The following is a 13,540-nucleotide window of genomic DNA, read 5'->3' as shown; positions in this document are numbered from 1 at the left end:
ACCATCGACGGCACCATTGTCTCCCCAGGCCCACAACCTTTGCGTGATCTTTGACTCCACCCTCTCCCTTGAGCCCCACATCTGTCATGTCATTAAAATCTCCTTCTTTCACCTCCGCAACATCGCCAAAATCAGACCCTCTCTCACACATTCAAGCCCTAATCTCCTCCAAAGTGGACCACTGCAATTCACTTCTCCTCAGCATCAGTTCTACCAACATCAGCCAAGTCTAACTGGTCCAGAACGCAGCCGCCCGCCTCGTCACCTGCTCCAAATCCTGGCACCACATCACTCCAGTTCTAAAACAACTCCACTAGTTCCCCATCTCCCACCGGATCACCTACAAATACTGGCACCCTGGGCCTGTCATTTGCACTGGATTTTCTGTGTTAAAATTCATGAACTGATACTGAAGTCCTATTCTAAGTTAAGGTGGAAATCACAGATCTAGATCACAACCCAAATCTTATCAACTGACACCAATTTCATTCAAATTAGACCGACAGATAGGATACTTTTATTTTATGGAAGCAAATGAAACAACAACTTTGAAGACTTATCACAGAAACAACATTAGATTACTTTGACTTTTGTCATTATTACTATTTTTAAATGTTCAAAGCAAATGGCCATTAGATGCTAAATATTAAAATATGATGAGTCTGTGTCTCAGTTTAGGATGAATTCTCTCACCTGTATCACTGGAAAAATGTGGATAAAATCCAGCCCTTGGATTTGATGGGGCTCCAGGCGATGAGGACACTTCATCTTCGGTAGAACAGACACTATTTTCTCCGTCAGAGCTCTGCAAAGAGAAAGAAGCACTCAACATGGATGAAGCAATATTTATATCTTCAATCTCATTGCACATGTACTGCATTTGTGTATAAAAAAAGGCATTCTATACTTATATTTTGGTTGCTGAAGCTTTAAATGGTAACTTCTGTGTTTTTCAATATTTTTTCTTTGTTTTTTGGGTGCAATTGACTTGAATTGGTTACAACAATCTTTGAACTTTGTCCAGTATTGAGCGAGAACATTGTGACCATGTCTTGCAGTGCAATCTAGCACACTTTAGATTGATGACCAAAAACTTTGCCACACTTCAGAAATAATAAGCCGGCTGAAACACTCACAACACTCACATTTTCTGGCCAATGGTTGAGTTTTCTTGGAAAAGAAGATCCACATCAATGTCAAAGTTACATGTAGTGATGCACCAGGTCATACCACCGACCACCTGAGGAGAACAATAGGAGGAAACAAGCCAAGTGAGGTATAGATTTAGGCTGCATCTCATAACCTTTATTTGATAGCTCCTCAACTCCTCAGTCCGCTGGCCGAAGCGGAACTTGTTCTATCCCTCCTCGTTGAAGGATATCTCAAAGCTATTATTTCTGCCCCTAGGACCAAGCATCGAGGAGGGATCACCGAGGAGCCATGAGCGAGGGTACACGCTCATAACCCTTAAATTGCCTCCTAAAGTCCTCCACTTGCCTCCCTTCCTTGCATCTTAGTCCCTCTCACTGAGGTGGCACGAGAGAGATGCAAGGAAATTATAGGAGCAGAGAGGCAACGAGCAAATGTGTTTTACAGGGATGAGATGTCCTTTCCTCTAAAGCATCACATGAATTTGTCAACTGTATGGGCAGAGTTAGCAACTCTTTCAGCTGCAAGGCTTCTGGGAAGGCTGCTCTTGTGTATCCTCGCATATAGCTCCTCTTTGATGCAGCCAGAGTGGCCTTACCGGAAGCCGTCAAGCTGAAGGACTTGTTCCTCCCAAACAGCTGACAAATTCATGTGACGCAGGAAAGGACTTCTCATCCCTCTAAAACACATTGCATCTCTCCCGTGCCTGTATGAATTCACAGTTCAGTAATACTTGTATCTTTTTCACCTCCCCTATTCACCTGAATCAGGAAGTTTTCCCAAGAACATGATGAGACAGCACCAACAAGTTGTGTGTGTGTGTGTACCTTATCAAAAGGTGACAATCCTTTAATTCGTGCTCTGAAGTATCCTGCTGCTAGCAGGAGCTCCAGGATCTCCGCCAGCTTGACGCTCTGCTCCTCATCCTCTCGGGTTTCCACCTGGGACCCAAACACACATCATCATCTACCGTTTTAGAAAACTAATCTCCAGCCAGCTGCTAAAGTGCTCTTGAGCAAGACACTGCCTCCCACACAGCTGCAGGGGGGTTGTTGTGTTACTTAGATAGCTAACGTAACGTTAATGTCTGAGGAAAGATGACAAATTACAACGTTAGTGCGTTGGGGACATTTCCATCTGCCCTCATGAAGTGGTCGGAATTACTTTCTTGAAACTCTCTCTTGAATTTACTATTGTTTACGGAATTGGTATTGGTATTCTATAAGCTAACGTTATAAGCTAACGTGATAGCGTTTTCGACCGTCAACTCCATATACATACGTTACTTAGCGCTGTAGCCTAAACGTTATGTTTTTGGTAAACTCCACCTCTAGCTAGCTAACTAGCCTCCAAGGTATTTAGTGGCATAACGTTATGCAGTTGGACAATAAACGCGTCGTATCTGTGTTGAAAAATTAATTGAAATGCTCAACGCTACCTGAATAAGGTTTCCCTCCTGGTCATACTGGGCACCTATTTTAGAGCCAGTTCTCACTCTGTGGAACACAGACGTAGCCGCCGCCATGATGAACTGAAGTGTTGATGATGATGACAGATCACATGACTGTAACATATGACAGTTGGATATTTTCAATGCGGCGACACTGGTTAATATTATACATACATGGGCAAACGTTGCACACAAAAAGACACATTGTAACATTTAACATAACTATATTGTATATTTGAAAACATAGTATGTGTTTTAAACGCGTGGTATCATGTCGTGTGGTATGTCAGAGCACAATAAACGTCTCAGCACAACATGCACGCGCAGTCTGCCAGCAGAGGGAGCACGGAGATTAGAAAAATCTGCCACACATTTAAACTTAATATTACATTAACTTTACATGATATTACAAAAATACAGTATTAGAAATACATTTTAAGATCATACACAGATCTTTTTCTTGCAACACAAATTTAAGTTGCTCGTTTTTTGGAAGGCTATTGGTGGTTATATTTTAATTTGGGAGGAAAAGGGAAGAAGATATTTTTGCGACAATGCTGGTCACATTGCGGCGTATAATTTACGACAACGGCTCCGTGCACGGCACACGTGTGTACAGCGAAGTCCATTCTACTCCAGCAGTGTTTACTCCAGCATGGCTAAAGTTTCTAAGAAGAAAGTGAGTAAAAAGAGTCTCAAGAAGAGCTCCAAGGTGACGGATAAGATCCCAGAGGTGAAGCCAGATGTGGAATACGATGACGACGGTGATGATGGGGAGGATTTATACAACGCAGATGAAAACATCACCAGTGAAGAGGATGAGGACGGCGAGGATGAACGAAAACGCCATAAGTTGCTGGAAGCCATCAGCGCTATCGGTGGTAAGAGGAAGAAAAAACTGGGAGAGAGATCCGAGGCGGCCATCCAGATGTCTGAGTTTACTGTCAACGCGGAGGGAGAGGGCGACAAAATCGACCTGTCTGACCTCATCGGGACTATGGAAAAAACCTCCGCAGTCCCAGCCAAGGCCAAGAAACAGCTGAAGAATCTGCAGCGGAGTATAAAGACCATAGAGTGCCCTCTCAGCAAGCAGGAGAGTGAGAGGATTCAGAGAGACGTGGCCTTCCAGAAGGCAGCCACAGAGGTGGCCCGGTGGAAAGGGATCATCAAACAGAACCAGAGGGCCGAGCAGCTGGTCTTCCCCTTAAACCAGGAGCCCTCTGGCCCTAAACCCTTGGAGAGGGTGGTGACCGGCTGGAAGGCACAGACCCCTCTTGAGCAGGAAGTATTCGCCCTCCTGTCTGCCAACAAGCAGCCCATACATGACCCCATCCTGACCCCTACTGAGGAGGCTTCAATGAGGGCGATGAGCCTGGAGGAGGCCAAGATTCGACGTGCAGAGCTGCAGAAAGCCCGGGCTTTGCAGTCCTACTACGAGGCCAAGGCCCGGAGAGAGAGGAAGATCAAGAGCAAAAAATACCACAAAGTGCAGAACAAGGCCAAGCGTAAAGATTTTGTGAAGCAGTTTGACGAGATGGTGAAGTCGGACCCTGCCGCTGCCTTGGAGGAGCTGAATAAGATGGAGCTGTCCAGGATGCAGGAGAGAATGTCGCTGAAGCACCAGAACAGTGGCAAGTGGGCCAAGTCGAAAGCCATCATGGCTAAGTACGATGAGGGTGCTCGCAAAGCAATGCAGCAGCAGCTGGAGGTGAACAAAGAGCTGACCCAGAAGCTGGTGACCTCGCTGAATGATAAGGAAGAGGAGGAGGAGGAGGATCCAGGCGATGCAGAGGTGCTGCCTGATTTTGTAAATGATGCAGTGCAGGGACTGGATTCTTCAAATCCCTGGATGAGAGGGAAGCTCTCAGAAGATCCCACAGAAAAAGAGAGAAGTGACACTGTGGTTTTCATAGCAGAAGGGCCTGGAGCGGGGGGAAATACAGTTGTTGAAGAAGAAGAGGAGGAAGAGGAGGTTGAGGAAACGGAGGAGGAAGCACTCCTCAGAGAGTTTGACAGCAGGAGGAAACTGCGTCAGGCTCAGGAGACTGACATCGTAATACCTGTGGACGCTGAGGAGAAAACAGCTGAAGCAGATGAATCAGACAAAGTGGACGAGGAGCTTTTGGAGTTCACAAGCCTTTTCCAAGGAATAGCAGACAGCCGCCGGGAGGCCGAAGCCGAGAAGGCTGAGGCAACTGCAGACACCAGCCACATGGACACTTCAGCTCAGCTGGAGAAAGGCCTGATGAGGATCAGGACTCTGGAGGAAGTGGAGCTCCTCAGTCAGGAGGAGTCAGTCACTGATATAGCCCCTGTTCAGCCACAGCAGCCCCCAGTCACAGAAAACCTGGCAACTGTAACTCCGAAGACAGGTAAAAACAGAAAAAGGAAAAGAGGGATCGAGCTAAAAAAAGTTCTCACCAAAGAGGCAAAAGTCATCCAAGTCCCACTCGCTCCAACTATTGAGGACACTGAAGACTCGGATGAAAAGCTGGACCAGAGGGGGCTCATTAAAGAGGCCTTTGCCGGAGACGACGTCATCTCAGACTTCCTTAAGGACAAGAGGAAGCAGGAGGATGCGGGGAAGCCTAAGGTGGTGGACCTGACGCTGCCTGGGTGGGGCGAGTGGGGGGGGACGAACCTCAACCTGTCCCGCAACAAGCGCAGGAGGTTCAGGATCAAGGCAGCACCACCTCCACGCAGAAAAGATCAACATCTGCCAAGCGTCATCATGTCAGAGAAGAGAAACAGCTCCATCACCCTCCACCAGGTCAACTCGCTGCCCTTTCCCTTCGAGAACCACACACAGTTTGAGAGCTCCATCCGCTCTCCGCTGGGCCGCACGTGGAACACTGAGCGGACTGTTAAAAAGATCAGCAAGCCCAAGGTGCTCACCCAGCTGGGCGCCATCATCGAGCCCATGGCTCGGGAGGAGCTGATGAAGGACAAGAAGCAGGCTTCCACAAGGAAAAAAAGTACTGATGACTCGTGGAAAAGAAAGCATTAGCAACAGCTATTACTGAAATGCTTGCCAGTTAACAGTAGAAGTAAATAACTACAGCAGCAGGTTGTTAGTAATTCTCCACTACTCAGTTAATTGAAAATGATTTTTGGGAGCCTTTGTATTGTATTCTTGAGATTAAGATATGTTTAATCAAATACAAAAAGTCAGCTAAATGGTAAAAATAAGATTTGATCACAGGCTTGTGGGTTAAATTGTTAACAGCTTATATGTATGTAGTGTGTTTTCTAAAAGTGGTGCATTACATTTACAACTGAAACAGGAACTGCTTCCCAGTGTTTTTTTTTTCCCCCACACATGCACCTCCAAAGCAAAAGTTCTCATATTTTAACGTTTAGAACTGGCGACCTAGTTACAAGTGGATTATGTTAAATACTTAATACTTAAAGTAAGTACAAGTTCTTTATTCACATTGTTGCTTATATAGAAGTACGCAAGTAATATTAGATAAACTACTCATTACGCAGGATGGCTGCATTTAAATGGAGTGGAGTAATAAGTACAATATTTTCCTCTTGATATGTAGTGGAGCAGAAATATGCAGCGGAACATGAAGCCATTAAGTATGTAATGACTTCAAAATTCTAATTTTTCCTCAGAGTACTGCACTTATAAGTAGAGTAAATGGACTTATTCACTAGTTGAATGGCAAGCACTATGTGCGGGCAGACAAAACTTTATTTTTAAAGTTAAGCCAACGTTCCATAGTGAAAAATACTGAATGATCCAGCTGAAATACAAATACAGTGCATGAAATAAAATGAGTGCAACAGTTTAGAATGAAGGGATGGCATAAGCTGGTTACTGATTTAAACACATGATGACAAAAAAGGTTTAACCCTACATTGCAGTTTCATTAGGGGAAATGCAAGGTGAACACAGTGGGAGTCAGTCATTGAATCACGATATGGAAGCAAAGTTGGGAATTATTCTAAACAGCATCAAAATCCCATTTGGGAGGAAGTTTTGATAGTTAATAAATCGATGTTTGTCATTTTTCAAGCAACACCGTAGGACTGTACTACAGAACAACTTGCTTTAGTGTATGATAGTAAAATACATGTATTTGGGTTTGTACAAAACAAGACCATTGGCAAAAATTCAGATTTTATGTAATTTCTGACATATAACAGACCAAATAATTAGTCAATTAGTAGAACAAATAAACATCAAATGAATTAGTCATATTTTGTTGAAAAATTGTAACCAATCAGGGTTCAATTGTAACCCTGAAATAAGAAACAATAATTGCATGTTATGGGGAGATATCTGCATCATTTACTGTTCTATTGCATTTACATTGCTGTTTAATGCTTTTAAGGCTGTTCCTTATAATAATTTCCTGCCATCAATTAAAAGAAAAAAATAGCTTTAACATTCTGGTATTTTAGGATTTTTTTACAGGATGCCGGATGAAATTGTGTGATTGAGATCTATTTGAATGATGTAAACTGGCCAGCTGGTCTGCAGCCATGATACAGCCCCTCACACTTCATTGACAGCATCCAACAAGTTTGTGCTTGACTTCCTTCCCCTCTCTTTCTCATACATAGATTTTTAAGGCCATTCAGCAGTGTCTAAAGGAAAAGCCATTACAGTTGGGTTAAACCTTCACACATGGGTGAGAGTGCATACTTTGGCAACTGACATCTCTGTATTTCAAATGATAGACACTCTATTAAAGTGGGGGATCCCGTAATGGACTATGCATCAGTTCAGGTAATGGTTGTCAGCTTGAGTGCCCGAGAGGCAGTGGAAAATTCCATTAGAAACCTTATAGTTACTAAATCAGTCATTCTCCATCTTCCTCTCTATCGGACCACCTTTTTGGGGCAATTACTACAGCTTCATTCAGCTTTCAACAATGAAAAGAGACCTAGTCCTTGGACTTACTCCTGCGCGCTGGACTGCAACAAGATCAGACAGTGATTCTCACTCAACTATATGAAGGCGTGACTGTAAATCAGAGAGCTGAGGGTGTGAATGGCCTACAACCCCCATGATGGAACATGTTTTTCTCCATTATGCCCATTTGTAAGATCTGCTTAAACATTTGTTTTAGGATGAAGGAGCATTTATGCTTACCTCATTGGTTGGCTGCTAAGAAACTGAAGATGATACTGACTTCTCTTCCCTGATCAGCTTTTAAAGTGTGTTATGGCTATGAGATGTGACAGAAGACAAGGGTTATCTTACTGTATTTGTCATCACACATAGCAATTCCAAAGTGATTTAAGAACAGTAGAGTGGAGTTAAATACCCATAACAGTCTCTTTCTACTACACACAGCAGTTCAAAGCTGCAGTTCTATTTGCCACTGCTACTTCACTACATTCCAATTGGCTTGGATGTCTGTGCGTGAAACAATCTGATAGAGGACTCTTACTCATTTCGCCATGTGATCCAAGGCCCAACTCCATTCCCACCCTGACAGGTGTAAGATTAACTTAGTTAGGTGCAGAGGCGCTCATGCACACCAAATTAAATTAATGGAACAAATTTCCCTCCTAATTAAGATGAAAATACGTGTCAGTTGTAACCTTGCTGAGCACTAATTATGTACAAATGATTTATCATCTGTTTCGTCCTGAATAGCAATGGGCTCACCTCTCCGATAGCCCTGGCTGGCTGTTAAGAGATGGGCGCTGATTAACACTGACAGGTTGTGCTGCGAAGAAGCTGCACGTCGCCGGCCAGCCAATCAGAGCCGGCCTGAGCTCAGGCTCTCTTCCCTTCCATTAACCTACATTGAGTGTGCAGCTGAGCATCACTGTGCCTCGGCTCTCCTTCTTGTTTCTCTCCTCGGAATGAAAATAAAGTACATTCAAAGAGGAAAGGTGGGTTGATAGTGTGACTGATGCAGGCTGATGGAGCAGGGGGGATGAGAGTGTAAAACCTGAGCTGGGGATGAATCCCAATAGGTGTGCCATTTCTATTGAGACTGAATTAGCATGTGCCTGTATGATCCAACTAACAGGAAGATGAAGCGCCTTTAACAGGCTCTCCACCTCAAATAACAAATTGAATAACGCAGAGTACAGTCAAGCTCATACATCAACATTTTATGCCTGGTGGCGGATAATTGCTTCTAAGTGTCCTAGAACAAAAACAAATGTGGACCACCCATATACCAGCCTCAGGCCAGCAGGTGGTGCAATAGGTTAAGCCTGCTCAAAGCTAATATGTAAATTCCTGTGGGCTGAAATATCAAAATAAACAGGGCTTCATTATACAATTATAGCCTAACTGGGGTATTCCATCTTATTTCCTTGTGCCTTGCAAGTACAGATATATTTCAATGGGCAGCAGCTCTGATTAGCATTAGAATCAGAGTCCCTTGTGATGCTGAGGACACACCGGCCAATCTGTAATCATTGTTCCGCAGGCTTGCTCACAGGGGATATAGCCTGCTTCGTCATTATCATTCAATATGCCACACACATGCTGGCATAGTTTCTATGGTGCTGCAAGCAATAGGGCATTTGCATTTCATTCTCATAGTTCCAAGAACCTGCACAGACAATCAGGAACCACAAATTACTCCTTTCTGTTTCCACTGCCTGAATATGAAAGCTGCCTTTCCTTCCTGTCTGCTGCTAAATACAGAGAAAAGCTCCCTCATTCTATGTCTCATTTCCTCCTTGTGTGATTCTTCTCCTGCAAGTGTTTGTGTGTGCGTCATGAAATGTCATTCTGTACAGGTGTCAGCTCCAGCCATTAGGGATCATTTGACTTTCTATTGTGATTTGGGGTTATTTAGCCGACACCTACCGTTGCCACAATTTGCTCGTTGGATGTTTCATTGTTGTGGTAAATGTCTGTATGCCTGCACAAGGGAGGTACCTGTGTTCTTCAGCTCATTTCTCTTTTCTCTTTTTAACCGAGCTTGTCTTTCCAAACCTGGCTATTCCCCCGCTGCCGGAGACATGGCACAGCTGCGGTTAATGCAGATTCAGAGCATGTCAAGCACACACACGGAGACAGAGAGGGAATGTCAAACACTCATTTTGAGAGAGACCCCCACATTTCTGCTGCAAGGCCTGCCCGTGTATGTTGTTGTAACATTCATAATAGAAATAAAATGCTTTGATCTAACAAAATTGTGTGAAGGAATTGGAAATACGGCTTTAATTTAATTTCAACATAAAAACAAGGAATTACACGTTTTTGTACGTCATTACGACCCTGACTCTAATCTTTCCCAGGTATGGAAAAGATGATTTTTTTTTTCAAGATTTAATTGTTAGGCATCAAAACGCTGAGTGATAGGTCAACACCAACATGTGATTCATTCACTGAAAAACAAGAGCAGCAGCCATTTTCTTTTGTTGCTCCCACACCCTTTCCTACTTTACACCTCTGCCTGTGGTGAGAGAATCGGGGGGCTGCTTGGCAAACAGCATCTCTCACTACATGGCTGTCTGGGGATTGGAGGATGAAACAGGGAGAGAGGGGGTTAGAGGTTAATTATAGACAACAGAGAGGTCACGGGTCCTATTATTTTGGAGCGGGGACCTGTAACGGTCCAATGGGGATGACATTTACGACGAGGGCCCGGCCCCACCCCTCCATCAGCATCTACACCCACAACCCACCCTGCGCACGCCATCACTCACTTTTATACTGAAGGAGCCGACAGTGGGACTCAGTGGTCTGATAATGAAAAGGCCCTTAGTGCTTGGCACAGGCAGGATGATGAATTGAATCCCTGGCTGTTCTCTGGCTGCGTCAGGGGGCCTCTAAGTAGCCCTTGACAACTAATCGAAAGCCACCATACCCTCCTCTTACCTACTAGACTTCCTTTATCACTCTAATTATTAGGGTTAAGTGAGTCTCCCATGGGACTGTGAGTAGTAGAGTGCAAAGAATCTGTTGAGTCATCTTATTAAATAAAACATGAATGGCATAAGCATAAATTAGCTGCCTGAATCTGATGATAGTGAGATGTAGCCATGTTAAGATTGTTCTTCCTGCCTAAAGGTAGATTGAAAAATTAAATGAAAATGGCTTAAGATATGACAACATACACAAATACTTAGCACAGGGTTGGTTGAAATTGTTCAAGTGTGTTAAAGCTTCACTGTTGTTGTTAATGAGTAACTCTGTTGACTAGGTGACATGTTCCTTCATTATCATGAACACACACACTGTCTGTCTGTCTGCATTCACCCTCTGTCTGAAACGCTCCATATTAGCGCCTGTCTCTTAAGCCCCCCTTCAAAAAGCCCAGGCTGCTCTGACTGGCTTGTGAAAAAAATATTCCAGACCTTTGCAAAGGTACAGTGATAAACAAATTCACGTATCATATTAATATCCTGCAAGGCTAGTCTTTGTAAAAACTATTTCAATTTTTGCATGAAAAAAATACATTCGCAAGTAAAGTCAACTTAATTTAATTACGTAATGTATAAAGTGAGATTTCTGAAAATGTAGTTATTTGAGAAGAGTTGTGATTTTATTTACCAGATTAGCCTGGGGTCATGAAAACCTAATACCACAGGGCTTTGGTGGGCCCTTTAAGGGCAAGGGCTGATGTGGGCATGTGACTCAAAACCAGAACCCAATGAAGCTTAAAGCAAATTGAACATAAACAGTGATTGCAACTCCCAGACAATCACGTAATGTGGGTCCCAAAAACACATTTCCTCATAGACTTACCCCTCAGTCACATTAGCTACAAGAGACAGCGACAAAGCAGCAGGCTGCCATTCATGTTCAAAGGGAGTGGCCCTGTGCCAGCAACAACCAATGAGCTTGCTGCTGCCATGAGCAAGGCGGGGCCAAAATAGACGAGAAGTCAATTTTTGCAAATGCTGAGCGATGCGACAAAGTGACTGCCAATTGGAGTTGTTGTTACATAGTTCTCAAGCTGTGGGTGGAGACACTCATAAAGGGGATGGTAATTACTAATGAGTCTGCATGGTACAGGAAGGTGAGCCCAATCTGAATGGCTTGTTGAATCCCTTGTTTTCAAATTTTATGCAGCCCACAGAAAACTGCCTGGGTTTTCTTATTTTACAGTTTGTAAATTTGAATGCACTCCAGATATTCAAATGTATATACACAGAGACTGAAAAGGTGAGTGTTTGAGATATGTTCCCTTTAAATCTACATTAAACAAGGCTTTCAATTGCTTCTTAGATTCTTAGAAACAATAGCCTTGTGTTGCCTTTTTTATTTCTTATCTTCTGTCTACATTTCTTTCAGTTTGGCATCCATCACATGCAATAACAGCAGCTTGCTCTGATCTTTTTTTACTACTAGGATTTTTGAAATCGGTACCGTGAAAACAACAGTTAACTGTGATAAAGTTAATTTTGAGCTATGGTGGAATGAGAGCACATGGGTAGTCTGTTTATATTCAAACTATTGTGTAGCCACATATAATCCCTCAAACCCCATCGTGAGCAGCAGGTCTCAGTCTCAGTCTTAAACTACATCCATGGTCTCAGTATGCTGAATATAAAATGGAGTGCAAATGGGATTGAGGATTAAGAGTGATCCACTCCACACTGTGACTTTCTCACCTCTGCATCTCTGTAAGCCTATTAGACGACCACAAGAGCAAATCAAATACATTGCAGAAAAAACACAGTGTGCGTTTGTGTGTGTGTGTGTGTGTGTGTGACAGAGAGAGAGAGAGAGAGAGAGAGAGAGAGAGAGAGAGAGAGATAGAGAGAGACACACGCACACACATGCACACACACCCTGTCTGTTCGTTTATTTTGATATAGCGCTTTAAATATCTGTACATGTGTATATCTAAATTCTGTCTTTACATGTATCTTATTTATTTTGTTTTTGTTTCATATTGCTTAACTTTTGTTTTCGTATTTGCTATGTGATAAATCTGTTCTCCTAATATTGTTTGACGTTAATATTACTGTTTATTTTGTTCTATCTGAATCTGTATGTTGATGCTTTGTCAACATTGTTATTGGAACTTTAATTCCAATAAAGCCTTTTTGAATTTGAGAGACAGAATGAGAGTAGCCTACATAATTATTTTCTCCAGTTGAGAGATATCTCTCAACCTAATTTCGGGTTTAATTAATTACATTGATATGTAAAAAATGAACATTTTAATATGTTAACCTAATATATGACGTTATCCAGCTGTTCTGCAGACATAATTAGTTTGGGTTGTTCCATGGAACGTGAACTCTAATCAAGTGATACGTCAGTTTTGTGTAACGTGTCTACGTCATGTCACGCTGATTGGGTGGATGTGGTTCATTTAGCTTAGATAGCCGGAAGTAGTCTCAGTAGGAAGAGAAGAAGGCTAACTTATTTCGTGTTTTGCAGCCTGGTGTTAAACGCTGAGCTATTTAAATGCCATATGGTTGTATTGGAAAGTCTCTGTCAACATAAGGTAAAGGTAATCTTTGACCTCGCCGGTGTACTACGACTGGGTAACGCCAGCTATAAATAACAAATGCACTTAGCTAAAGTTAGCTAGCTTATTACATAGCTATATAACGTTAATCAGGCTAGTCAACTAGCGTCATGGCTCAAGCTAACTAATTTAACAGAGCCGTTGCGTTCATAACTATAATTGTTATACGTAACGTGATTTATTGTAATGTAGTTAGGTGTTTCATTGCCTCATTTTAAATTGCTCATCAGCAGCAAGAATCTCGTGGAAGACAGGCAACTGCTGTTGACGCTGCTTAATGATTAGCGTTTAAGCTAGCTAGCTAAGTTTGTCAGGTAGCCAGTTTATTGCCACAGCAACCCTTTCGATAGCCAACGTTATGTCGCTATTAGAAAATTAATGTTATAAAGGAAGCTCTGTTAAAGTAATGCCTTAGATGACCACAAGTCACACAAACTGAACTAACCCCAGGGCGTGCCTCTTGGATCATCTTGCTGCTGTAACACCATAAATTCCCATTTTTTGGGATATCTATCTATCTATC

At 42.8% G+C, this 13,540-nt stretch overlaps 3 protein-coding genes across 7 annotated transcripts in view; 2 read left to right on the top strand and 1 right to left on the bottom strand.

Moving 5' to 3' along the window:
* The window catches only part of ccdc93 (CCC complex scaffolding subunit CCDC93), a 16,330-nt gene extending 13,473 nt beyond the window's left edge, over positions 1 to 2,857 (bottom strand). For all 4 annotated transcript variants that reach the window (XM_032529743.1, XM_032529744.1, XM_032529745.1 and 1 more), the window contains exons 1-4: positions 2,588 to 2,857; positions 1,977 to 2,090; positions 1,146 to 1,240; positions 694 to 805 (exon numbers count right to left, since the gene is read on the bottom strand). In XM_032529743.1, coding sequence (XP_032385634.1) covers positions 694 to 805; positions 1,146 to 1,240; positions 1,977 to 2,090; positions 2,588 to 2,812 — 546 coding nt within the window. In that variant the 5' untranslated portion in view covers positions 2,813 to 2,857. The remainder of the gene's footprint in view (positions 1 to 693; positions 806 to 1,145; positions 1,241 to 1,976; positions 2,091 to 2,587) is intronic.
* Positions 2,858 to 3,152: 295 nt separating this feature from the next.
* Positions 3,153 to 5,883, top strand: si:dkey-251i10.3 (U3 small nucleolar RNA-associated protein 14 homolog A). Its single transcript, XM_032529742.1, has one exon. It carries the CDS (start codon positions 3,255 to 3,257, stop codon positions 5,604 to 5,606), a length of 2,352 nt encoding a protein of 783 aa, XP_032385633.1. The 5' UTR covers positions 3,153 to 3,254; the 3' UTR covers positions 5,607 to 5,883.
* Positions 5,884 to 12,827: 6,944 nt separating this feature from the next.
* Positions 12,828 to 13,540, top strand: part of LOC116698239 (insulin-induced gene 2 protein) — an 18,885-nt gene continuing 18,172 nt past the window's right edge. For both annotated transcript variants that reach the window (XM_032530051.1, XM_032530050.1), the window contains exon 1: positions 12,828 to 12,993. The gene's annotated coding sequence lies outside the window, so the exon portion shown is untranslated. The remainder of the gene's footprint in view (positions 12,994 to 13,540) is intronic.

The sequence above is a fragment of the Etheostoma spectabile genome, chromosome 11, assembly GCF_008692095.1.
Source record: "Etheostoma spectabile isolate EspeVRDwgs_2016 chromosome 11, UIUC_Espe_1.0, whole genome shotgun sequence".
NCBI lineage: Eukaryota > Metazoa > Chordata > Actinopteri > Perciformes > Percidae > Etheostoma > Etheostoma spectabile.
Note: the sequence above shows the minus strand (reverse complement) of the source record. Positions and strands in the feature narration are given on the sequence as shown.